Source organism: Myxine glutinosa, chromosome 11 (assembly GCF_964187855.1).
Source record: "Myxine glutinosa chromosome 11, kmMyxGlut1.1, whole genome shotgun sequence".
Taxonomy (NCBI): Eukaryota; Metazoa; Chordata; class Myxini; order Myxiniformes; family Myxinidae; genus Myxine; species Myxine glutinosa.
In genome coordinates this window covers 105,960,264-105,984,429 of record NC_136271.1, presented here as the reverse complement: position 1 = coordinate 105,984,429, position 24,166 = coordinate 105,960,264, and the positions used below count along the sequence as shown (strand labels likewise).

At 49.2% G+C, this 24,166-nt stretch overlaps 3 protein-coding genes across 5 annotated transcripts; all 3 read right to left on the bottom strand.

Annotated features, from left to right (window-relative positions):
• Positions 1-306: 306 nt before the first annotated feature.
• Positions 307-19,556, bottom strand: PTGR2 (prostaglandin reductase 2). Of its 3 annotated transcripts, none has more exons than XM_078786958.1 (10): positions 19,486-19,556; positions 19,129-19,265; positions 18,860-18,978; positions 12,430-12,621; positions 10,026-10,196; positions 9,536-9,745; positions 6,728-6,849; positions 3,217-3,304; positions 2,945-2,984; positions 307-772 (listed from the first exon to the last, which is right to left on the bottom strand). In XM_078786958.1, exons 2-10 carry the CDS (start codon positions 19,163-19,165, stop codon positions 705-707), a joined length of 1,047 nt encoding a protein of 348 aa, XP_078643084.1. In that variant the 5' UTR covers positions 19,166-19,265; positions 19,486-19,556; the 3' UTR covers positions 307-704. The 3 variants fall into 3 exon arrangements, with proteins under 3 accessions (XP_078643084.1, XP_078643083.1, XP_078643085.1); XM_078786957.1 differs by having other exon boundaries at positions 19,354-19,537; XM_078786959.1 differs by having other exon boundaries at positions 19,430-19,524.
• Positions 12,806-14,453, bottom strand: LOC144894322 (uncharacterized). The gene has a single exon (XM_078786956.1). The coding sequence runs from the start codon at positions 14,387-14,389 to the stop codon at positions 12,944-12,946; it is 1,446 nt and encodes a 481-aa protein (XP_078643082.1). The 5' UTR covers positions 14,390-14,453; the 3' UTR covers positions 12,806-12,943.
• Positions 14,466-15,899, bottom strand: LOC144888278 (uncharacterized; the record flags this gene model as incomplete). Its single annotated transcript, XM_078765925.1, has 1 exon — positions 14,466-15,899. A coding segment is annotated over exon 1 (1,434 nt), but the record flags the coding sequence as incomplete, so codon positions are not given.
• Positions 19,557-24,166: the final 4,610 nt, after the last annotated feature.

The window sequence follows — 24,166 nt, the reverse complement described above, 5'->3', positions numbered from 1 at the left end:
TCCCCCAAACAAACACATCCGCCAAACTAACACATGTGCCAAACAAACACATCCACCAAACTAACACATCCGCCAAACTAACACATGTGCCAAACTAACACATCCGCCAAACTAACACATGCGCCAAACTAACACATCCACCAAACTAACACATCCGCCAAACTAACACATGTGCCAAACAAACACATCCGCCAAACAAACACAAACACATCCGCCAAACCAGCACATCCGCCAAACAAACACATGCGCCAAACAAACACATGCGCCAAACAAACACATGCGCCAAACAAACACATGCGCCAAACAAACACATGCGCCAAACCTTTATTCATGCTTTCAGGAACATTTGATTTATTTTCGTATTTATTGGACAGAATAAAGATACGACAATCAATTCATTTGTGCAAGTACATCATGTGGATGTACGATTGTGCGCAGTATTTGGAATTGGTACAACTGCACAAGCTTGTGGTATAATGTGAAATGTTCAAGACATTCAACCACGTGAATACAATACCTGCGTTTTCAAACATGGTAAGGTCAGAAGCATGTATGCAATAGCCCTGAAGTGCTTGGTTAAGGCAGTAGCAAGTTGAACACACACGTCGTGCTGCTTCGAGTGTATTCGAGGAACACTTTAGCACCTGTACCACAGGTAAATGAACCAGATAGGGACATGAGTGCGAACAACGCAAGGAAGACAATCACAGGTCAGCAATGGTGACGATTTGTTTGCCGATGTTCCCTCCTCGCATCATCGACACAAAGGCAGCTATAGAGGAAACATAAGGGTTGGGGTATATTCCTCTGAAAATATAGATCCAGAAATAAAGGAAACTTGCGATATCCGTGGAAAAATCCACATTAAAAACAAGTTGAAGGAGTAAAAGTGAGCACACAAACATGTCACAAATAGGGTATATACACAAGTTTGGACAATACATCAGCCACATTATGGACCTTGACAAGTTTATATCCATTTGTTGACCTTACATGTTGACCTCTGCAAAGGTATAATGGATCATGTTCAGAAACAAAGTGCTGCTCAATATTTGGCACCAGGGAGAGCTGCTGTTCTGCCATCATCGTGTACAGGTAGTCCATGGGCTACGCAACATAATTATCAGGATGCAATAGCTATAGTCTGTAAATATGGAAAGTTTGTTCTTTTCTCACTTTTACAATTACAATGCAATCCAAGGCTTCCAGAGATAACGGCAAATTTAAAACCCAATCAGCAACCACAGGACAGACAAGGTCTGGTGGCTCGAGTGTTCAAGTAACTCTCGTAAGAACTTCTCAAGGATGTCACAGATAGGCATGTTCTCTGCCTTCATGTTGCCTGCATACACGTTATTGAATTTCCAAAGTGAGGCCTCCCACATTGCTCACATGTGGGATTAGTCAAGCAAAATTCGTGATGCATCTGATGTTTGATTCCCTTGTACACTACATGGCCAAAAGTATGCACAATGCGCCTCTCGCTGGACAAAGGGACCTCAGATATCGCCTATTGACGCAAAAATAACATTTTGCCGTCGTCCTTGCACCACAGCCATAGTTATAGGTTCGTTCTCCTCTGCGTCCGAGCTCGCAACTAGCGATTCATCCTGGCGGGTGTCCGACCGTGCGGAAGCACTCTCCAAGGAGATGTCGGCCTCAGGGTGCTTGGCGAGCAAGCAATTACGTACCTGTGTATCCCGATAGTCTCTTGGCACGAAGGTAACAGAATTGCCACGAGACCGAGCTCCGAGCAGTCCGGTCTTCTATAAGCTCCCTCAAGGTCGGTCCTTCGACCGAACCTTCTCCTCCAGCTCGAGACATTACATCATATTTCACCACAATGTTGTTCAATCATGCATGGTTTATGGACCACGTGGTGCTCTCAAGCCTGGTGCGGTTTGTATGGAACATGGACAATGCTTGAAGGGTTACCCCCAAAAAAAATTGTGAACAGACTGTTCCAACGCATGAAAGTTACACATGCTACAGTAGGCGAGAAAAAGGTTCTATTATCAGAGTTGCACGTCATCAGCTGGACAACTGGATAGTGCCTTACAATCCGCGGCAGTCTTGGAAATTTCGTGGTACACATCAATTTGGAAGCTTGCATGTCTGTGAAGAATGTCAAATACTTATTCAAGTACAAGGGCAATGATTGCGCCAACATTGAAGTTGTTTAATGTGATGATGTCACACATGGTGAAATATACCAGTTTCTGGAAGCAAGATGTGTCAGCCCTCCTGAAGCATTTTTGGGGTCATCCACAATACCCTCTTCATGGTCAATCACACAAAGTGAAGGTCCATAACATGAGTGATGTATTGTTCAAGTCTCGGACATGAAGTCAATTGGCAAGCATGTAAACGATTTGTTCAAAAAAAAAAAAAACCTGACTCGGCCTCTGCCATATAAAACACAATGCTGCTTGCGTGTTTGCGCAGATGTCTGTCTCTCTTTATAAGGGTAGGTTTTAAAGGCCAATCTTTTTAACACGAATGTGTGTTCACCGAGGTCAATTTTTGAGGATTAAACAAACTCGGGAAAACATTTTCCATAAAAGAGTAATTATGTCTCTTCTATTGGAATTGTAGATGGTGGCTTGCAAACTGAGCCTCAAGGGCGGTGTACAGAAACGTTAAAAAAAATACAAGGCGGGGGAGGTGAAATTTGCTGAACGTGATGTGCAACGCGTCCAGAGAAAAATAAATGTTCATTTACATCCGTATAATGTCTAATAGATAAAGAAGATATAAACACACAATAGGCCCAGGCTTCAGACTTTGGCACGCTCACGAGGCTGCACCGTCGAATAAACTTGCAACCCGTCATTTTTGACGGGCTTTTTACGAGTTATATAATAGATAATTTGGTGGTTGCTGTGACAGCACAAAAGTGAATGGTGAAGGTGGTGGTTTTAAAGATGTACACAAACTTTCTTACCTCCAGCTTTACTGAGACCGTGTACCACAGTTTCACGAACCTGAAGTGAAAAAAGTGGATACACCGATTTCACGACTTAATCTGAAGAAATCTCTCTCTCCAGTTCATACAAATTTACAAATCATTTAATTCATTCTGTCACGAGAATGGATTCACGGTAATACACTGGGGGGGGGGGGGGGGGGGGGTTGTTATTCGGGCAGGTTAAAAACACTGGGGAGTTGTCAATCGGGCATGTCGAACAGGGCAATCCGTGCTAATTATTTGCTCACCTTTAACTTTCCATCAGTCAACCAGGCAGCAAGCTGGGCTATACTTTCTGCAAATCTCTCTTGGTAATGAAGCACCAGAAATCGTTCGCTGCAAACAAGTGAACAATTCTGATAAGTTGTCTTGGAAAACTTCCATGTTATCAATAGGTCCCTCCAAATATTTCTGATATTAAAATTCAAATGACATGGACAAAGTTTACTTCATCCTTGCGAGTCTACACCTCAGATGGATGGTGCAATCGCATGATTATCAACATGCATCAATCACACCGGTGTAATACAGTGTTCTGTATGAGTATGATGGTGTTTATCCCTTCAATCAAGAAATATTTCAATGGAGAAATTAAAATATATCCACAATAGCTTCTCTTCCCTTTCCCCCAGTCTTCGACCCACAATTTCACCAAACAGGGGCAACAGTGCTACAACAGAGTTATAACATTGTAACATTACTTGAACACATTTATAACATCAAGGTTTGCCTCTTTGGCATTGATCCCAGTTCAATGTGCAGTCAGTGACTGATAGCTTCTCTTCCCTTTCCCCGCGTTTTGATGGAAACTTAAGGTACTACGTTCCAATGCGGGACTTTTGAAATAATGTAACCTGCCCCAGGATGCTCGGTGTGCATGTGCAGAAACCCCGTAGCACCGAGGTTCATCGGGGAGGCCGGACGAATATCAGGTGTGCTAGATAAGGATTGCAACATACAATGCCCCACAAAGCTTCTAAAAGAAGCTGAAAACACTTGGGAGAAAAATACCTGGGAGAAAGGGGTGTGCCTCTGCACAACAAAAGATGTGGAGAATTTTTTGATCAACTTGCCCAAAAAGTTTACATCTTGCAACCCGTACTGCAAAAACTCCCGACGAGGTGGGCCCGTGGACAACACATTCTGCCCGACCCCCCCCCCCCCCCCCCCCCGGTGCAAGGTGCAACACTGGTTAATGACCCTCTCAAACCATTACATTTTTGATGAACCCACTCAGCGCACATTGACATTGAATGGAATTCACTCCGACACCCTTCCTGCACACAGCACACGACCACTTCCCAGTTCTTTTCACCTCACCACATGCTTTACCACTTGCCATCACCTTCGTTTTTTCGATATTCACCTTCAGACCTTTTGTCTCCATACATTCCTTCCACTTGTTCATCTTTTCCTTCAGTCCATCCATACTTTCCGTCATCAACACCAGATCATCTGCATACAACAACTCCCACAGTAAACCCTCCTTTACGTTCCGAGCCAGCACCTCCATCACAGCTACAAATAGTAGTGGACTTAGTACTGACCCCTGATGCACTCCCACCTTCACCACTCACTCACCACTCAATGAGGACCATTATAAATATTTATATATATTTGGTTTGGTTCCAGGGCCACAAGAGAAATTATACTCGATTTTTGCATCTATTGATAAAAGGAGAAGCATATGTGTGTGTGTGTGCATGTGTTACATACACCCTCACTGCTGGCCTGTATAAACAGGAAATGGTACGAACAAGACACCCCTCATCCACGGATATTTCTTGTATTTCCCATACATCCATGACTCCAATTTGCATTTAGGAACAGAACAATTATGGTTCACCATTTTGAAATTTCCAATCTTTCGTTAAATGCTGGAAATTATGTTAAAGAGACGATTTGAGTTACAGATTTTGCACTAGCTTTCGCACTAGTCGGTAAAAAGTGCGCGGCAAGCCAAACCAAGTCAGTGTAAACACACACACAGTACATGCGCAAAAGGCCTCGTTTAGCATTCATACATCATTTTGAAAGTCCTGTATTGACATGCGTGCTGGTTTATAGTGCCAATTAATTATATGTGCTGGGAGAGTTCTGCACCCCATGAATGGCCACAGTGTGCAGATCCTCATAAGCAAGAATTTATTAGCCACAATAAATAGCAGCGGTGGTAGAAAGGAGAGAAAACATGGCCGCTAACTGCCATCACAGTCTGTACAATAAATAAACATAACCCCTCGCACCCACAGTTCCAACATCACACTTATTTATTTATGTCCTTAACTCACATGCACTGGGGTTCACAGGACAGAAAGCGAGAGACAGACAGACAGAGACAGGTGCGCGTGTTTCTGCTCGCTCCTGATTTTGGTGCCGAGACTCTCCACGGCACGTGCTTGAAGGCCTGTCTGCCCAACGATCACTGGGAAGGTGAAAAGAGACAGTGGTCGAAATAGTCGTCGTTGCCAGCGACCCTCTGGGCACGAACCAGATGGCCAGAGGACATCCCACAGAATGGCACCAACGCTCAAAGAACCTGGACAAGAGGACCGCGGCAACAAGGAACAAGGGCTGAAGTGGGCGCTGGAAGCAATGAGCGAGCTGTGCCGTGCATGTCCTCTTTTTATCAACTCCTCTCCAGGGTGGCACGTTGACTCCCTGGCCTCGTGCTCATTGGCTGGAGAGGATGGTAATTTTCCAATCATGCATTAGTCCCACTGGGGACGCATGATGGAATTTCCCAAAAGTAATGGAATCTCCCAGCTTAGTCACATCCTCAGTGCTGTTTACGAAATGAAAACACAAAAAGGCAGATCACAATGGGGAAACCCATATAATATACAAAGGTGGAGAAATGTGGGTTGAAACACAAACATGTTGGGAGAGAAAACGAGAGGCCTCCTGAAATAAATACTCGACACTGCCTTGTCATCCAATTATTACGTACAACACAACACAACAACATGCATTTTAAGGCCATTTTCCCTGCGAGAGCGGGGGTTAGCCTTGCGGTCCCCATGACAAAATTTTCTCCATCCAATTATTATGTACACTTATGCAAATCATGTACTCAGGAAATAACTAGTAGAATCTATTCCACAATTAACCCTTCAGCCATATCCGTAACATTTTTCACAACATTTAGTAAATACAGCCCAAAGCACCAATAAAATATCACTGCATGCATTACAACACATTTTTGGGTTTAATGAATGATCGTTTTAAGGCCATTTTCCCCGCTAGAGCAGGGGTTGGCCTTGCGGGCCCCATGACAATCATGGTTCCCTGTTTGAGGCAATGTTTTTATGGCCGGATGCCCTTCCTGGCGCCAACCCTTAGTCGCCTCTTACGATGCGCAGGGATACGGCGTACCTATTCCAACCGGGGTACACACCGGGAAAATATCCCAAATCCCAATTTTAATCCCAAATCCCAATGGGTTTAATATCCCAAACAAAACTATTCAAGTATTATATTGCATTGCCGAGCATTTATATCAATTTCCTGGAAGAAAACAGCACATTATAAGCCATGACATTGCCAAATAATGAATAATTACTGTACTCATCCCACCCATTGATTTCTGGTGGCCATTTTGAATATGGTTGCTTGGTTGACCTCAGAATATATCTCTCTCCGAGATGAGGGTGGTATCTTCTAAGGACCACAATGTAACTCTGTACTAAGTGTGATGAACGCTAACACATATCTACTGGACTACACCCCATACTCAAATAATTGTTTTATGAGACGTACCGAGTAATGTTCCTCTGATGCAGAACCTGCTCAATGTCATTGGGCAGTGGAGGAGGATATGGTACATCCTTGTTGTACTGAGATATCTGTCCACATAACACGATGTGCCCACCTTCGTTCATCTAGTAAGAGGAATGATGAGTAACTTGTTAAAACAATTTGAGGCAAATTGAAGTGAATTTCTTATAGATATCATGTTCACGCACGCGCGCACACACACACACACACACACACACACACACACACACACACACACACACACACACACACACACACAATACCTATTTTGGTGGGCAACCCGACCCCCCCCCCCCCCTTCCCCCCCGGGCAGGGCTAAGTGAGGACTCGCGGCCACAAAAAGGCAGTAGGAAAGCGCTATGTGCTTTAAAAGGACCGTTATGAATTGCTTGGCTGGCACACCACAAGCCATGGCAGTGAGATGTGCTGTAGGGCACAGAAGAGGGCAGAAGGACATTTTATTGGGATAACCCCATGGGGCTGGTTGGCCAGGAGGATGGCACCTCCCACAAGCAACAGGCAGCCAATCACTGAACTCGCCAAAGGTGAAGGCGGTCCCAGAGTACGGAGGGCGGGCCAGAGGACCTGCCATGCAAAAGCTCAGTGGAAAAGTACTGAGCATCCATGAGCGCTGGGTCTGCACATGCAAGTAAAATTGAAGTGGGATGCTTTGGACAAAGAACATCGTTTTCTTCCTCTCTCTTTCGCACTTCGTCCGGGGTCTGCTTTGTCGTCTGGAAAGGGAGGACTGCTGTCTGGAGACGTTGTCACCGCCTCACAATCCCTCACATCCACTGCATCGTTCTTGTTCGGGAACTGCACCATCACCCTGTACACCATTCAGCATCGCGCCATTGGGAAGTCGTCGCCTTCCCCATTGTCAGTAACAGTGTATTGTGAGGCACCATATAGGGAATTAGGTTTTATTTATCTCCCTGTATACAAGTTTCATATTCCCTTCTCCCTGCTCGTGTCTGTTGACTTGCTTGGTTTGTTCCATTTTGCACTTACACCTTTCGCCTGTACGCCTAATAAATCTTTATAAAGGAAAGAAATGCTTTCCATTCTTCTACCTCCAGTGCATAACCATTCCTTTCACACCGTGAGGCTCATATGGCTGCTGAAGCAGTTTCATTGGCTAAGGAATCCAATCCTGGATGGGCCGTCATTCTGACGCAGGATACTCGAATGGCTTATTACCCCAGTAAGCTGTTACTCATTTTGATGCCCTCGGAAGGATGACCAGCTGAGTCAACCCACCTGGTGTTATTTTTTCAACGGCACAAAAGGGGTTTGAAATCAAGACCTTAAGATCTTAAACCAACTACCTTAAACATTTAACCAACACTCGGTTCATTTGGGTGACCTTAGAGAATGGTAAAGTTGTAGATGAGTTCGATTGAACGCAGTTTAGCTAGAAACCTTTTGACAGTTCATGGATAAAGGATCACGGCACATACGACCCAGGTTAATGGAGGCTGTCTTACGCGACCGTATGTATGTATGGATATATGTACGTATGTACAAGATGTACATACGTATGAGTGTATGTACTGTATGTATGTACGTCTGATCATTATGGAATTGAAAGCAACTGGGCTAATCTCCATCACGTTTTGCATATGTGCTCGGGATACCCAGGGTCGAGCCAATGGCACAAGAGAGTCCCTCTCCCTTTCCTTCCCTCACCACTCTCTCATTAGGCAAGAATAGGGAAATGACTTGTTATATTCACCTATACATGGAGAATAGTCCAAGTGGTTTAACCACTGACCCTGCTAGAGGGAGCGGGTACTGATACCATATTTTGCTCCCAGGTAGAACGGGTGTCATCAATAATAAAAGGAAATGTGTCCATCTGTCCGTCACATGAAGAAGAAACAGGACCTTAACAGGGAGTATCGATATCATATGTCAGTCCAGGAGGAAACGGGTGCCACTATTAATGAAAAGAGATGTGTCCATCTGTCCGTCACATGAAGAAGGACCACGAACAGGGAGCAGATATTGACATCATATTCCACTCCCGGTGGCAGCAGGTGTTCTTGTGCCCCAAAAATGACTTTTAAGTGAATATGAGTATGATAAAGCGATTGGTGTGCTGAAGCGAGGTGTCACCTAATGGCAGGTAGGTGTGGCTCATGAAGTTAGTCACAGTGTCAGCAGAAATAGTGAGAATAATAATTAGCCATGGCCTGCATGATCGGCCATGCAGAAGGCAAGGTGGAGGCCAAGCGAGGCTAACTACCCTTACAGGAAGGAAGATCTCTGTTTGGTGAACATTGCCTAATTGGACAGCTTTGTAAATGGTCCAGCCTTATGCCAGACCCTCCACAACGCTACTTCAGACTGTTCAAAGCAAAATTGTCTCAATGAAGCTGGTATTCAATCTTTCACAATCTGAGGCACATTTTTCTAAGTACAAGAGCGAGGCTCATGGAAGAGCGAGGTGACAAACTGACAGCAGGGCCACAGCTGGAGACAACACCAACTTTTTGTTTGTTACGTGTCGGTTCATTTGTTCCTTTTCTGTTTCATCCTCACCTTTCCCCCTTTCCTCTTCTTGCTGTGTTTCATTCAGTTTGTGTGCAGCTTATTCACCCCCGTGTATCCTTCTCCCCCTCCCCTTGATCTTACTCTCACTTCTACTGTTGTTGATGTTTCCCCCTTTCCATTCTGTTCCACCTCTTCCATGAGCCTCGACCATGTGTAACAAAAAAAGAATTGTTGATGCACGATTCCACGGGTTATGGCAGCAATAGAAGCAAGGAGAATGGCTGATGTGTTCACCTGTCTAATGACCGAGTTGCTGATGTCACCACCAACATTGTCGAAGTAGACATCGATACCACGAGGACAACACGACTGCAATTCAGCTTCTACATTCTTCTTCTTGTAGTTAATGGCACCGTCAAACCCGAGCTCCTCGACTAGTACACGGCACTTCTCTTCTGAGCCGCAAATTCCAACCACAGTGGTGGCACCATCCAATCGCGCGATCTGTAGTTTAAACACATGACTTTTACAATAGAATAAGACTTATTGTGCAGATGCCGCATTTCTTTGTCAACAATAATACAAAATCAAGTTCATACCTCCCTGACCAACCCACAATCCCCACTAAATAAGTAAATCAATCATTCTTCAATTACCATCTGGACTCTTTTAGGATTCGAGATTTGAACACCACATAAATTAACATTTAAAGTCGATAATGCAATTGTTTCAAAACAATTAAACTTCAACAGGCGTTGCGTAATAATATCGTTTGTGCCCTCACCTGACCAGCCAGGTGGCCACACGCTCCAGCAGCCCCACTGACCAGCACAGTCTGATTCGCATTTTGGCGAATGTGACCCTTCTCTCTGATTCCCAAGAAAGCAGTCAGGCCAGGCATTCCTACAGCACCCAGGAAGTGAGAGAGGTGGCCTCCAACAATGGCAGGATCAACCTGGACGTGAACATGAAACGGTAACTAATGGGAAGCACAGTTGAAGCCAAAGGAACTATGAAGGCGATGATGGTTGATGATCTTCTCCCATTAGTGCTGCATTACAAAAGTCGAGAATGACAGCATCAACGTTACACAGTTTAAGAAGTTCTGGTCTGGTCGTATACCGGCTTCGCCACGACTCTCTCCTTCCGCTAAAGACACCATTGTTTTGTTATACTAGCAACTTGGTTATACGAGCAAGTTGCCCCGTGCCAGCGAGGGATCCTAAACGGGGTATGGATTAAGGCAGCAAAAATGCAAATGGCGTCTTCTGCCATCGAACCGACAAACTAAGAGCAACAATTCACATTTATTGGCGCATCTGATACAATTTAAATGCTCTAATGGCGGCGAGGTTCTCCATTTGAAACTGTTTGTTTGATATGTGTAGCTTTTTGATGCCGAGAGTCCGTAATAAAAATTTGTTTTGGTGTCAAAGCCGGTGACTAATCGCAAATCAATAGTAGGATTCTTCAATGTCGAACTGACCCATCTTGATGGCTAGGTGTTCAAACACACGTTAGATGTGCTTGGTGCTCGAAGACACCTGCTCATCCTCTATCATCAGTGGACTGCCTGAAGATTCTGAAAATGAGTGAACCAGTTCTTCGTCCTTTCCACACGGACACTTCCTTAAATACAACATCCTTGTGAAGCCTTTCTTCCGTTAATGATGTTTGAGGCACCAACTCCTTTCATGCTTGCAGTTACTGTGTGGTTTCTTTACTTCAAGTCACTTGCTGTGGTCGTTCTCCCAGTCATCGTTGTACTTTTTTCTTAAGGCCTTTTTCGCCTGTTCACATTTGAAGCAGTTGCAGTGCTTTGCATCACATGGATAAGCTTCATGAAATTGTTTCGCATTTTATCTTGCCAAACATTGCCATTGATAAGCTTCATAATTAGGATTTTTAGAAAGATCATTCTTCTTCACCTTCTTTGTTTTTGATATAAATTCCATTGCTGGTTGTTGGTTAGCTTAGATAAAATGGTCGCATCTTACTGTTGCTGTTTCTTCCATATCTTCGAGAAGACACTGAAACTGGGTATGGATTTCGACAGCATATTCCTTCTGCAATTCTGCATTTGCCACAATCCAATTGTTTTTTCCTCAGCGGAGTTTTACTCTTCCCCAGGCTATGTTTTTTTTTTGTTGTTTTTTTTGTATACTGAATCTAGGCTCGTGGAAGAGCTAACATTTATTTCACAAACAAATCAACCAGACAAACAAAATATACAAAAAGAGGGAGCGGAAGACAAGATGGGGAGAGAAGGGGAAGCACACAACCACAACATTTGAGAGCAGGGAGAAGTGTGGGAGGGAGAGGGCTTGGGGGGAGTTTGACTGTACATTTGACTGTTTGACTGTACACTTCATGACAGATGAAGTAACTATACGATGGTCTGTTCCAATAGTAGTGAAATTTTTACACGGTTCAGCATCTTTCACACGATTTCTCAACTTCACTTCACACCGTTCACGTCCACACAATTTCTTTCTCCGCTTTCTCCATTTTTTGTGAACGAGGACATCGTCTAGTTGCTTCTTTCGACGCTTTCCTTCATTCTTTCGGAACCGAGTGGTAACAATTTGAAGCCCCTTTCCAGGTGTAAGGCCGACGAGGAATTGCCCAATGCAATTTGGCACGTCATGAAAAGGAAAAACGAGTATCTTCCAATGTAACTCGTGCATTGCTATAATGAACATGTTGTGAGCAGGGACCTTTTTAATGGCCCTTATCAGGTTATTGTAGAGTGCTTGTGCTGCGTTCTCATCTTCAACAGTTATGTGACAGTAGGTGGCAATAATTGTCATTGCTGGGTTCCCTAAGAAAATTACAATACGTATTCTTTCATTAAAGGAGTCAACGATTGTAAGACGTTGAAGAGCCTTTTTACTCAGGAGTATTCCAACACCTCCTGTAGCAACCCCCATATAAATCGGCCATGTCGAGGAAGTGAGGAGAGTTTTCCCAATATTATTTTCATATTTAATTTATTTTGTTGTGATATTGGCAGTTCAAGCTTAGAAACACACACAAACACACAAACACACACACACACACGCTTCTGAGTTCAAAATAAATTGGAAGCATTTCTGGAATTGGCATTAAAACAAGTGTCCAAAAATTTAAAATGTTGATAAACCATTCTCGAAAATGGTATGAAGAATACAGCTTCCAGGTAAGCTCACCTTGTTGAGTGAAGCACCAGGCAGGGTAGAACGCAACTGCCAGGGCCAGCTAAAAGAGCACACGATGTCACCGGGGACAAAACCTTGAAACTTACTCTGCTCTATCAGCCCTACACCTCCCCCCTCAATAGCTTTGCCAAGCTCCCAGGATCTCAGGTAATCCGTCCCTGTATCTGCATTCATCCGGCAACGCTGAGGAAGCCATGGGCAACAAAACAAAAGGAAATAAGCACTACATCATTTCCTTAAATTACAATGTTGCAAAATGTTTATTCAACTTCCACTCCGAAAAAATTATATATTATCCATTTGTTTTTTATTTCAACAAGCAAATACATGGAAAGTAAAACAGAGAAGGGTCATTCTGCCCATCAAACCAGAAAAATGTCGCCAACTCAGCACTATTACCACCATCATCATGATCATAACATAATCTTGGTAGAGAATCGGTTTTGCAGAAGGTACCTCTTGGCAAGGGTTATGGTGGGTGGTTTTATTACACTGTGTGATTTGGTTATGCTGACTGGTTTGGTTGTGCTGAGTGGTTTGACTGTGCTGGGTGATTTGACTGTGCTGGGTGATTTGACTGTGCTGGGTGATTTGACTGTGCTGGGTGATTTGACTGTGCTGGGTGATTTGACTGTGCTGGTGATTTGACTGTGCTGGGTGGTTTGACTGTGCTGGGTGGTTTGACTGTGCTGGGTGGTTTGACTGTGCTGGGTGGTTTGACTGTGCTGGGTGGTTTGACTGTGCTGGGTGGTTTGCCTGTGCTGGGTGGTTTGACTGTGCTGGGTGGTTTGACTGTGCTGGGTGGTTTGACTGTGCTGGGTGGTTTGACTGTGCTGGGTGGTTTGACTGTGCTGGGTGGTTTGACTGTGCTGGGTGGTTTGACTGTGCTGGGTGGTTTGACTGTGCTGGGTGGTTTGACTGTGCTGGGTGGTTTGACTGTGCTGGGTGGTTTGACTGTGTTGGGTGGTTTGACTGTGCTGGGTGGTTTGACTGTGCTGGGTGGTTTGACTGTGCTGGGTGGTTTGACTGTGCTGGGTGGTTTGACTGTGCTGGGTGGTTTGACTGTGCTGGGTGGTTTGACTGTGCTGGGTGGTTTGACTGTGCTGGGTGGTTTGACTGTGCTGGGTGGTTTGCCTGTGCTGGGTGGTTTGACTGTGCTGAGTGGTTTGACTGTGCTGGGTGGTTTGACTGTGCTGGGTGGTTTGACTGTGCTGGGTGGTTTGACTGTGCTGGGTGGTTTGACTGTGCTGGGTGGTTTGACTGTGCTGGGTGGTTTGACTGTGCTGGGTGGTTTGACTGTGCTGGGTGATTTGACTGTGCTGGGTGATTTGACTGTGCTGGGTGGTTTGACTGTGCTGGGTGGTTTGACTGTGCTGGGTGGTTTGCCTGTGCTGGGTGGTTTGACTGTGCTGGGTGGTTTGACTGTGCTGGGTGGTTTGACTGTGCTGGGTGGTTTGACTGTGCTGGGTGGTTTGACTGTGCTGGGTGATTTGACTGTGCTGGGTGATTTGACTGTGCTGGGTGATTTGACTGTGCTGGGTGGTTTGACTGTGTTTGGTGGTTTGACTGTGTTGGGTGGTTTGACTGTGCTGGGTGATTTGACTGTGCTGGGTGGTTTGACTGTGTTGGGTGGTTTGACTGTAGGAGGTGGTGAGGAGAGTTTTCCCAATATTATTTTCATATTTAATTTATTTTGTTGTGATTTTGGCAGTTCAAGCTTAAAAACACACACAAACACACAAACACACAAACGCACAAACGCACAAACACACAAACGCGCACACACACACACACACACACACACACACACACACACACACACACACACACACACACACACACACACACACACACACACACACACACACACACACACACACACACACACACACACATACACACGCACGCTTCTGAGTTCAAAATAAATTGGAAGCATTTCTGGAATTGGCATTAAAACAAGTGTCCAAAAATTAAAAATGTTGATAAACCATTCTCGAATTGGGTGATTTGACTGTGTTGGGTGATTTGACTGTGCTGGTTGATTTGACTGTGCTGGTTGATTTGACTGTGCTGGGTGATTTGACTGTGCTGAGTGGTTTGACTGTGATGGGTGATTTGACTGTGATGGGTGATTTGACTGTGCTGGGTGGTTTGACTGTGATGGTGGTTTGACTGTGCTGGGTGATTTGACTGTGCTGGGTGATTTGACTGTGCCGGGTGATTTGACTGCGCCGGGTGGTTTGACTGTGCCGGGTGGTTTGACTGTGCCGGGTGGTTTGACTGTGCTGGGTGGTTTGACTGTGCTGGGTGGTTTGACTGTGCTGGGTGGTTTGACTGTGCTGGGTGGTTTGACTGTGCTGGGTGGTTTGACTGTGCTGGGTGGTTTGACTGTGCTGGGTGGTTTGACTGTGCTGGGTGATTTGACTGTGCTGGGTGGTTTGACTGTGCTGGGTGGTTTGACTGTGCTGGGAGGTTTGACTGTGATGGTGGTTTGACTGTGCTGGGTGGTTTGACTGTGATGGGTGGTTTGACTGTGATGGGTGGTTTGACTGTGATGGGTGGTTTGACTGTGCTGGGTGGTTTGCCTGTGCTGGGTGGTTTGACTGTGCTGGGTGGTTTGACTGTGCTGGGTGGTTTGACTGTGCTGGTGGTTTGACTGTGCTGGGTGGTTTGACTGTGCTGAGTGGTTTGACTGTGCTGGGTGATTTGACTGTGCTGGGAGGTTTGACTGTGCTGGGAGGTTTGACTGTGATGGGTGGTTTGACTGTGATGGGTGGTTTGACTGTGCTGGGTGGTTTGACTGTGATGGGTGGTTTGACTGTGATGGGTGGTTTGACTGTGCTGGGTGGTTTGACTGTGCTGGGTGGTTTGACTGTGCTGGGTGGTTTGACTGTGATGGGTGGTGTGACTGTGCTGGGTGGTGTGACTGTGCTGGGTGGTGTGACTGTGCTGGGTGGTGTGATTGTGCTGGGTGGTGTGACTGCTGGGTGGTGTGACTGTGCTGGGTGGTGTGCTGGGTGGTGTGACTGTGCTGGGTGGTGTGACTGTGCTGGGTGGTGTGACTGTGCTGGGTGGTGTGACTGTGCTGGGTGGTGTGACTGTGATGGGTGGTTTGACTCTGCCGGATGGTTTGATTCTGCCGAGTGGGTTGACTGTGCCGAGTGGTTTGATTGTGCCAAGTGGTTTGACTGTGCCGGGTGGTTTGACTGTACTGGGTGGTTTGACTGTGATGGGTGGTTTGACTGTACTGGGTGATTTGACTGTGCTGGGTGGTTTGCCTGTGCTGGGTGGTTTGACTGTGCTAGGTGGTTTGACTGTGCTGAGTGGTTTGACTGTGCTGGGTGATTTGACTGCGCTGGGTGGTTCGTGCTGGATGTTTTGATTGTGCTGAGTGGTTTGACTCTGCTGAGTGATTTGACTGCGCTGGGTGGTTCGTGCTGGATGGATTGACTTTGTTGCATGGTTTGACTGTGCTGGGTGGTTTGACTGTGCTGGGTGGTTTGACTGTGCTGGGTGGTTTGCCTGTGTTGCATGGTTTGACTGTGCTGGGTGGTTTGCCTGTGCTGGGTGGTTTGACTGTGCTGGGTGGTTTGACTATGTTGCATGGTTTGACTGTACTGAGTGGTTTGACTGTGCTGGGTGGTTTGACTATGTTGCATGGTTTGACTGTGCTGGGTGGTTTGACTGTGCTGAGTGGTTTGACTATGTTGCATGGTTTGACTGTACTGAGTGGTTTTGACTGTGCTGGGTGGTTTGACTGTGCTGGGTGGTTTGACTGTGCTGGGTGGTTTGACTGTGCTGGGTGGTTTGACTGTGCTGGGTGGTTTGACTGCGCTGGGTGGTTTGACTGTGCTGGGTGATTTGACTGTGCTGGGTGGTTTGACTGTGCTGGGTGGTTTGACTGTGCTGGGTGATTTGACTGTGCTGGGAGGTTTGACTGTGATGGTGGTTTGACTGTGCTGGGTGGTTTGACTGTGATGGGTGATTTGACTGTGCTGGGTGGTTTGACTGTGATGGGTGGTTTGACTGTGCTGGGTGGTTTGATTGTGCTGGGTGGTTTGACTGTGATGGGTGGTGTGACTGTGCTGGGTGGTGTGACTGTGCTGGGTAGTGTGACTGTGCTGGGTGATGTGACTGTGCTGGGTGGTGTGACTGTGCTGGGTGGTGTGACTGCTGGGTGGTGTGACTGTGCTGGGTGGTGTGACTGTGCTGGGTGGTGTGACTGTGCTGGGTGGTGTGACTGTGCTGGGTGGTGTGACTGTGCTGGGTGGTGTGACTGTGCTGGGTGGTGTGACTGTGCTGGGTGGTGTGACTGTGCTGGGTGGTGTGACTGTGCTGGGTGGTGTGGCTGTGCTGGGTGGTTTGACTGTACTGAGTGGTTTGACTGTGCTGGGTGGTTTGACTGTGATGGGTGATTTGACTGTGCTGAGTGATTTGACTGTGCTGGGTGGTTTGACTGTGCTGAGTGGTTTAACTATGTTGCATGGTTTGACTGTACTGAGTGGTTTGACTGTGCTGAGTGGTTTGACTGTGCTGAGTGGTTTGACTGTGCTGAGTGGTTTAACTATGTTGCATGGTTTGACTGTACTGAGTGGTTTGACTGTGCTGGGTGGTTTGACTGTGATGGGTGATTTGACTGTGCTGAGTGATTTGACTGTGCTGGGTGGTTTGACTGTGCTGAGTGGTTTGACTGTGCTGGGTGGTTTGACTGTGATGGGTGATTTGACTGTGCTGAGTGATTTGACTGTGCTGGGTGGTTTGACTGTGCTGAGTGGTTTGCCTATGTTGCATGGTTTGACTGTACTGGGTGGTTTGACTGTGCTGGGTGGTTTGACTGTGATGGGTGATTTGACTGGGCTGAGTGATTTGACTGTGCTGGGTGGTTTGACTGTGCTGAGTGGTTTGCCTATGTTGCATGGTTTGACTGTACTGGGTGGTTTGACTGTACTGGGTGGTTTGACTGTGCTGGATGATTTGACTGTGCTGGGTGGTTTGACTGTGCTGGGTGGTTTGACTGTGCTGGGTGGTTTGACTATGTTGCATGGTTTGACTGTACTGGGTGGTTTGACTGTGCTGGATGATTTGACTGTGCTGGGTGGTTTGACTGTGCTGGGTGGTTTGCCTATGTTGCATGGTTTGACTGTACTGGGTGGTTTGACTGTACTGGGTGGTTTGACTGTGCTGGATGATTTGACTGTGCTGAGTGGTTTGACTGTGCTGGGTGGTTTGACTATGTTGCATGGTTTGACTGTACTGGGTGGTTTGACTGTGCTGGATGATTTGACTGTGCTGGGTGGTTTGACTGTGCTGGGTGGTTTGACTGTGCTGGGTGGTTTGACTATGTTGCATGGTTTGACTGTGCTGGGTGGTTTGACTGTACTGGGTGGTTTGACTGTGCTGGATGATTTGACTGTGCTGGGTGGTTTGCCTGTGCTGGATGATTTGACTGTGCTGGGTGGTTTGACTGTGCTGGGTGGTTTGACTGTGCTGGGTGGTTTGACTGTGCTGGGTGGTTTGACTGTGCTGGGTGGTTTGACTGTGCTGGGTGGTTTGACTGTGCTGGATGATTTGACTGTGCTGGGTGGTTTGACTGTGCTGGGTGGTTTGACTGTGCTGGGTGGTTTGACTATGTTGCATGGTTTGACTGTACTGGGTGTTTGACTGTGCTGGATGATTTGACTGTGCTGGGTGGTTTGACTGTGCTGGGTGGTTTGACTATGTTGCATGGTTTGACTGTACTGAGTGGTTTGACTGTACTGTGTGATTTGGCTGTGATGGGTTTTTATCCATCGTCGTCCCAGCAGTCAGTCACGACAGGAATTTGGTATTCATTCAGGGTTCCGACAATAAGTTGCCTCCTCCTCGCGAAGGACATCTAACATCTACAAAGTAGAACGACACTCGGTAGATCACAAACCTCCACCAGGCTGAACAGTTTACGTTTTGTATCCCACCGATGGGGCAGATCTGGATTTGGACCTGAACCAAAACATAATAATTTTGTCCTTGCCCCATACCCAACCTGTCCACCAAATCCGTGCACAACGTTTTGAGATATCCTGCTCACAGACAGACAGACAGGGTTGAAAGGATAACCAATGGAGACATGATAACAAGCATTTCTAGTGAACTCGTCCTCTACCTCAACGTCCACATTGATGCCTCGCCCTGTACATGAAACACCAGTGACAGGTTATAGCTGGGTCGGGATTCGAACCCAGGCTACACAGCCCAGTGCTGAATGCACCTTCCTCTTGGCTATCGTATCAGTCATTTCTCTACGTCATCACTGCATCTCAACAAATCGAATCCCAAAATCAACCAATCATCGCAGTTTCGGGCAAAGGCCTAAAGGAATTCTGACAGGCTGGACCAGATAGCCAACAAACCACTCCCTGCACTCTCACCGAGTCCCACGTACCATGTAAGGATCAACAGATAGACACAGAGTGCGAACCACGACACAACCTGCGGCGAGCACACTTGGCAATTCGACTTCGCTCAACTCAAAGTTGCCCTCTGTTGGTTCTCCATCCTTTCCTGTTGGGACAGTCAGAGGCACGTCATTATTAAGGCCTTTAGATTTAAACACTTCATAGCGAGCCGCAATGCATGGCTACAAGCAAGGTACCAATGGAGGTAAGGGCAAAGGGTCAGCACTGAATAAAGAAAAAGTGCCGATTGATACACCTGGACGAGAATGTAAAAGCACGGCCTGCACGTCCATGGAGTCGGCGTCTCCTCGTCCTCGCAACGGGATGATGATGTCGATGATGCTGCTTGAGCGATGAGGGGATTCCTTTCCCCTGACCTCGTCTCAGGTGGAACTGAAAGTAGAGAGAGAATTTCCTAATGATGTTTTTTGGTTTTAATGGCGTTCCGGTAATCCGGTTCCTCAGAGATACAATTAATTACCCTTATTCTTATACATGTTCAGTACGGTCAGGAAAGAATGATTTGATCGTGTGAACATCAAAAAGATGCCGATTACATCATTCCCCGTCGGCCGTTTCCAACCAAACACAGAAACATCTAAACGGAATTCACGTGAGAAAGTTGTTTGTCCGTCACTTCCGCACGATTCACACTCGTCATTTCCGCATCGACGATTCACACTCGTCACTTCCGCACGATTCACATATTTTTATTCCTTTTTATATTTATATTTATTTATTATTTTATTATTATTATTTATTAATTAATTTATTATTATTGTTTTATTTATATTTATTATTATTTCTATTTATTTATATATTTCACATTATATTTTATTTTCTGTCATAATTATTCCTTCAATTTTTTTGTTTCATATATAATTGTTTGTGACGATAAAACACTGGGGTAAAGCGCGGTGCTTCGCGCGCTTACTTGCTACCAAGGAGGAAACGGACAACGCGGTTAAACAAAAGAGTCTTTATTCTCAAGAGATCACTGTAGCACTCGCGCGCTCCGGGCTGCGCGCTCAGTGTATATCCTGAGGCCACGCCTACCCCTCGGGAGTGGCCGCCGCCCACTTGGTGCGCCGAATGATGTCACCACGCCAGTGGGCTTTCGTGTCCGCCACACACGCCCCCCCAGAATTCCCGCGCGCCTGGAGGGCCAGTTTGCGGGGCAAACGGATGACCCGGCCGAAGCGCCCTCTGGCGACCGGCGGCGTCCGGGGTGCAGGGATGCCAGCTGGGATGCCCCCGGCTGTACCCGGGATGGGTGCCGGACCGGGGGGCGGCGTGCCGGCGGTGCTGGGCGGTGCCAGGGGGCCGCCCGCCGGGGGGCGGCCCCGACGCGAGGGCCGAGCCACCGGCGGTGGGTGGTCCACGTCGAGGTGGGCCGGCTTGAGTCGATCCACCGAGACGCGGTCGGGAGTACCGCCGATGTCCAAGGTGAAGAATTTCACCCTGGTCTCCAGCAGGCGGAAAGGCCTGTCGTACGGGGGCCGCAGTGGTGTCCGGTGGGCGTCGTGCCGGACAAAGACATACTCCGCGGTGCGAAGCTCCGGAGCGACGTGCGTGGGTGGGTGCCCGTGGTGCGCCGTCGGCACCGGGGCGAACCTCCGGGCGGTCTCCTGCAGCGCTCCTGCGCCACGGACCAAGGTGCCGTGGGGTCGGGGAGGAACTCGCCCAGCACCCGCAGCAGTTGTCCAAAGACCAACTCCGCCGCGGATGCGCGCAGGTCCTCCTTGGGCGCCATCCGGAGGCCCAGCAGGACCCAGGGGAGCCTGTCGACCCAGCCGCCGTCGCGGAGGGTGGCCGGGGCGCGGCCTTCAACGAGCGGTGGAACTGCTCGCACAGGCCGTTAGCCTGGGGGTGGTAGGCCGTGGTGCGGTGCAGCTGGACCCCAAACCCCCGTGCGACCGCCCCCCAGAGCTCCTAGGTGAACTGGGGGCCGCGGTCGGACGAGATGTCCGAGGGGGCGCCGAACCGGGCGACCCAGGTGGCGATGAACGCCTGCGCGACGTCCGCCGCCGTCGTTGACGCCAAAGGCACGGCCTCCGGCCACCGGGTGGTGTGGTCCATCATGGTCAGGACGTGGGTGAAACCCCGCGAGGGGGTCAGAGGTCCCACCAGGTCCACGTGAACGTGGTCAAACCGACGTTCCGGCACGGCAAACGGGGCCAATGGGGCCTGGGTGTGTCAGTGCACCTTCGCGCGCTGGCACACGAGGCACGTCCTGGCCCAGCCGCGGACGGCCTTCCGGAGGCCATGCCAGACAAACTTGTCGGCGATCAACCTCTGGGAGGCCCTCGTGCCCGGGTGGGACAGGCCGTGGATGGAGTCGAAAATCCGGCGCTGCCAGCCCGCGGGCACGATGGGGCGGGGCCGCCCGAGGGAGACGTCGCACCAGAGGGCCGTGCCCGCGCCGTTGAACGGCACCTCGGTGACGCGGAGGCCCGTAACGGCGGTCCGCAAGGCCTGGACGTTGGGGTCGGCGGCCTGGTCCGCCGCCATCCGGGCATAGTCGATGCCAAGGTGGACTGCGTGGGCGACGGCCCGGGAAAGGCAATCCGCCACCGGGTTGACCTTCCCCGCGACGTGCCGGATGTCCGTCGTGTATTCGGACACGGCCGAGAGGTGACGCTGCTGACGGGCCGACCACGGCTCGGCGACCTTGCCCATCGCGAACACCAGTGGCTTGTGGTCGACGAAGGCCGTGAACGCACGGCCCTCGAGCAGATGGCGGAAGTGCCTGTCCGCCAGGTGGAGCCCGAGCAACTCGCGGTCGAAGGTACTGTACCGGCGTTCGGGCGGGCGAAGCTGCCGGCTGAAGAACGCCAGCGGTTGCCAAGCTCCACGCACCCATTGCTCGTGCACCGCGCCCACCGCATAGTCCGAGGCGTCGGTGGTGAGGGCGATCGGTGCATCGGGCGCCGGGTGCGCGAGCATGGTGGCGTTAGCCAAGGTGAGCTTCGCGCCCACGAACGCCGCGTCCATCTGCTCGGTCCAGGTGACGTCACCTTTGCCCGCAAGGAGGCGGGCTAATTCGTTCGCTGCCGGAAGCGTGCAGATGAACCTGGCCAGAACGGAACCGCTCAGCAAGCCGCTCGGCGAGCCACTCAACGAGGCGGGCAGCGCGCACGCGAGCGAGCTGAACGTCTCAGCCTGGACAAGCCTTCTGCGCTTTACATCCACCAGTAATCCATTAACACATAAGAAGTCCGCGCCGAGCAGTGCCATAGGCACGTCGGCAGTGATGAACGACCATCGGAAAACCTGCCTTCCGAACCGCAGAGAAAGGCAGCGTTTTCCGTACGTGCGAATGGGCGCACCGTTGGCAGCAAGCAGCGCGGGGCCCAGGCCCGCGGACTGCTTGTCGGACGTACCGGCGGGAACGACACTCACCTGCGCTCCCGTGTCGCACAGGTAACGGCGCCCGGAGAAGGTGTCCGTTATGTATAGGAGGCTGTTTAATCGGCCGGCGCTCACTGCCACTACCGAGGGCCGGCCCGGGCGTTTCCCGACCTGCGGAATGAGCACGGCGGGCGACATTGCCGAGCCTCGTGGCCGAACCTAGCGTGGAAATGGCACCAGGTTTGCGGCAAAGCCGGAGGCCGCGGTTGCCGCGGTGGTGGTGGGCGGGGCGTGGCGGCCGCCACGAGGCGCCCCTCGGAGCAGGGGTGGGCACCCGCAGGAGGTTCGGGCTCGGGAGCCGCTACGGCCGCACCGAAACTCGCCCGCGTGTCCAAAGCCGCGTAGAACTTGTCAGCCTCGGCCGCGAACGCACGGGGTTCCGTTGTCGCAGAACCGGCCAACGCGAGGCGGACTCGTGCTGGCAGCTGGCGTCGAAACAACGCCCGGAATAGAGCGTTCGGGGTTTCGTCGCCCATGAGCGACAGCATATGGTCCATTCGGACCGACGGTCGCGTGTCACCGAGCTCGGGGAGGTCCAAGAGGCGATCGGCCCGTGCGTCCACGGTGAGGCCGAACGTGGCGAGGAGGAGACGCTTGATCGCCCCGTACCTGTCGTGGGCCGGTGGGTTCCTCAGGACCGACACGACGCGGGCGGCCGCTCCGGCCCCGAGGGAGGCAACCACGTGGCAGTAGCGTGTCTCGTCCGCCGTGATGCGTCGAAGCCTGAACTGGGCTTCAGCCTGCAGGAACCAGATCTCCGCCTGAGCTTCCCAGAACTCGGGGAGCTTCATTGCTACCGCGTTGGTTGCCATGTCGGGTGGTCAGCGACGGCTGACCAGAACGTCGGAGGTCACCAATTAAAGCGCGGTGCTACGTGCGCTTACTTGCTACCAAGGAGGAAGCGGACAACGCGGTTAAACAAAAGTCTTTATTCTCAAGAGGTCACTGTAGCACTCGCGCGCTCCGGGCTGCGCGCTCAGTGTATATCCTGAGGCCACGCCTACCCCTCGGGCGTGGCCGCCGCCCACTTGGTGCACGGAATGATGTCACCACGCCAGTGGGCTTTCGTGTCCGCCACAGGGGGAAGCTTTATTTTGTGTCTCCCTCCAAACCACTCAGGGCGATTCCCCGGCATGGCATTGCCAATGAGACATGAGAGTGACACCCTCCTTCGTAAAATAAACGACTGTGGGAACGATTCGAATTTACATGGTAATCGCAGTGTTGACGTAATCACCTAAATGACCACAGCAGTGTTGCCCACATCCCAGCTGCATCAAATGGGTTAAGAAACGAATCCGCATATACGAATAAGTGAATGACACCCCAATTCCCTTTAAACAGGCATGTGTGTTTCTGACGACGAAAATACGGAAACCTCCATTTAGGTTGTTTTTTTTTAAGGGATTTTTTTTAGGGGGGGGGAGGGGGTGGATGAATGGGGCCCATTTTGGCTGACCTTATTACCAGTACTGCACCACAACTGCTACTTCTTGGTTCCATTGCCAGCACTACAAACGCCATCACGATTAGTACCACCACTACTAACACAGTAATAGCACACTAGTTCTGCTGTATATACTGAGCAATGATCTGATATCCTTTCTGACCATGTCTGGCACATAAAAGGCTGAGGCAAGACGAGATTTGGAACTATCAACTGGAGGGAAGTAGGCTGGATCATCCATCCAGCATTTCTAATTCACTTTGGCAGAACCATGACTTGACTATTCATTAAGCCTTTTATCAAAACTGTACTGCTCAAGCCTTAATTAATTAAGGGTCATAGTTGGAGCCATTGGTACAAAGGGTTTATTTTAAGATCGATACCTCAGTATGGCTCTGTAGGCCTACACGTTCACCTGGGTAAACGGTCTAGACGT

Bases quoted from the DNA above. Each gene is read 5' to 3' on its own strand.
- LOC144894322 (XM_078786956.1), bottom strand. From the start codon at position 14,389: ATGCCAATTCCAGAAATGCTTCCAATTTATTTTGAACTCAGAAGCGTG.
- PTGR2 (XM_078786958.1), bottom strand. From the start codon at position 19,165: ATGGACGTGCAGGCCGTGCTTTTACATTCTCGTCCAG. The intron at 18,979-19,128 runs GTGTATCAATCG...CTGTCCCAACAG, and splicing joins GCTTTTACATTCTCGTCCAG to GAAAGGATGGAGAACCAACA. The intron at 3,305-6,727 runs GTACGTCTCATA...ACTTGTTTGCAG, and splicing joins CATCAGAGGAACATTACTCG to CGAACGATTTCTGGTGCTTC.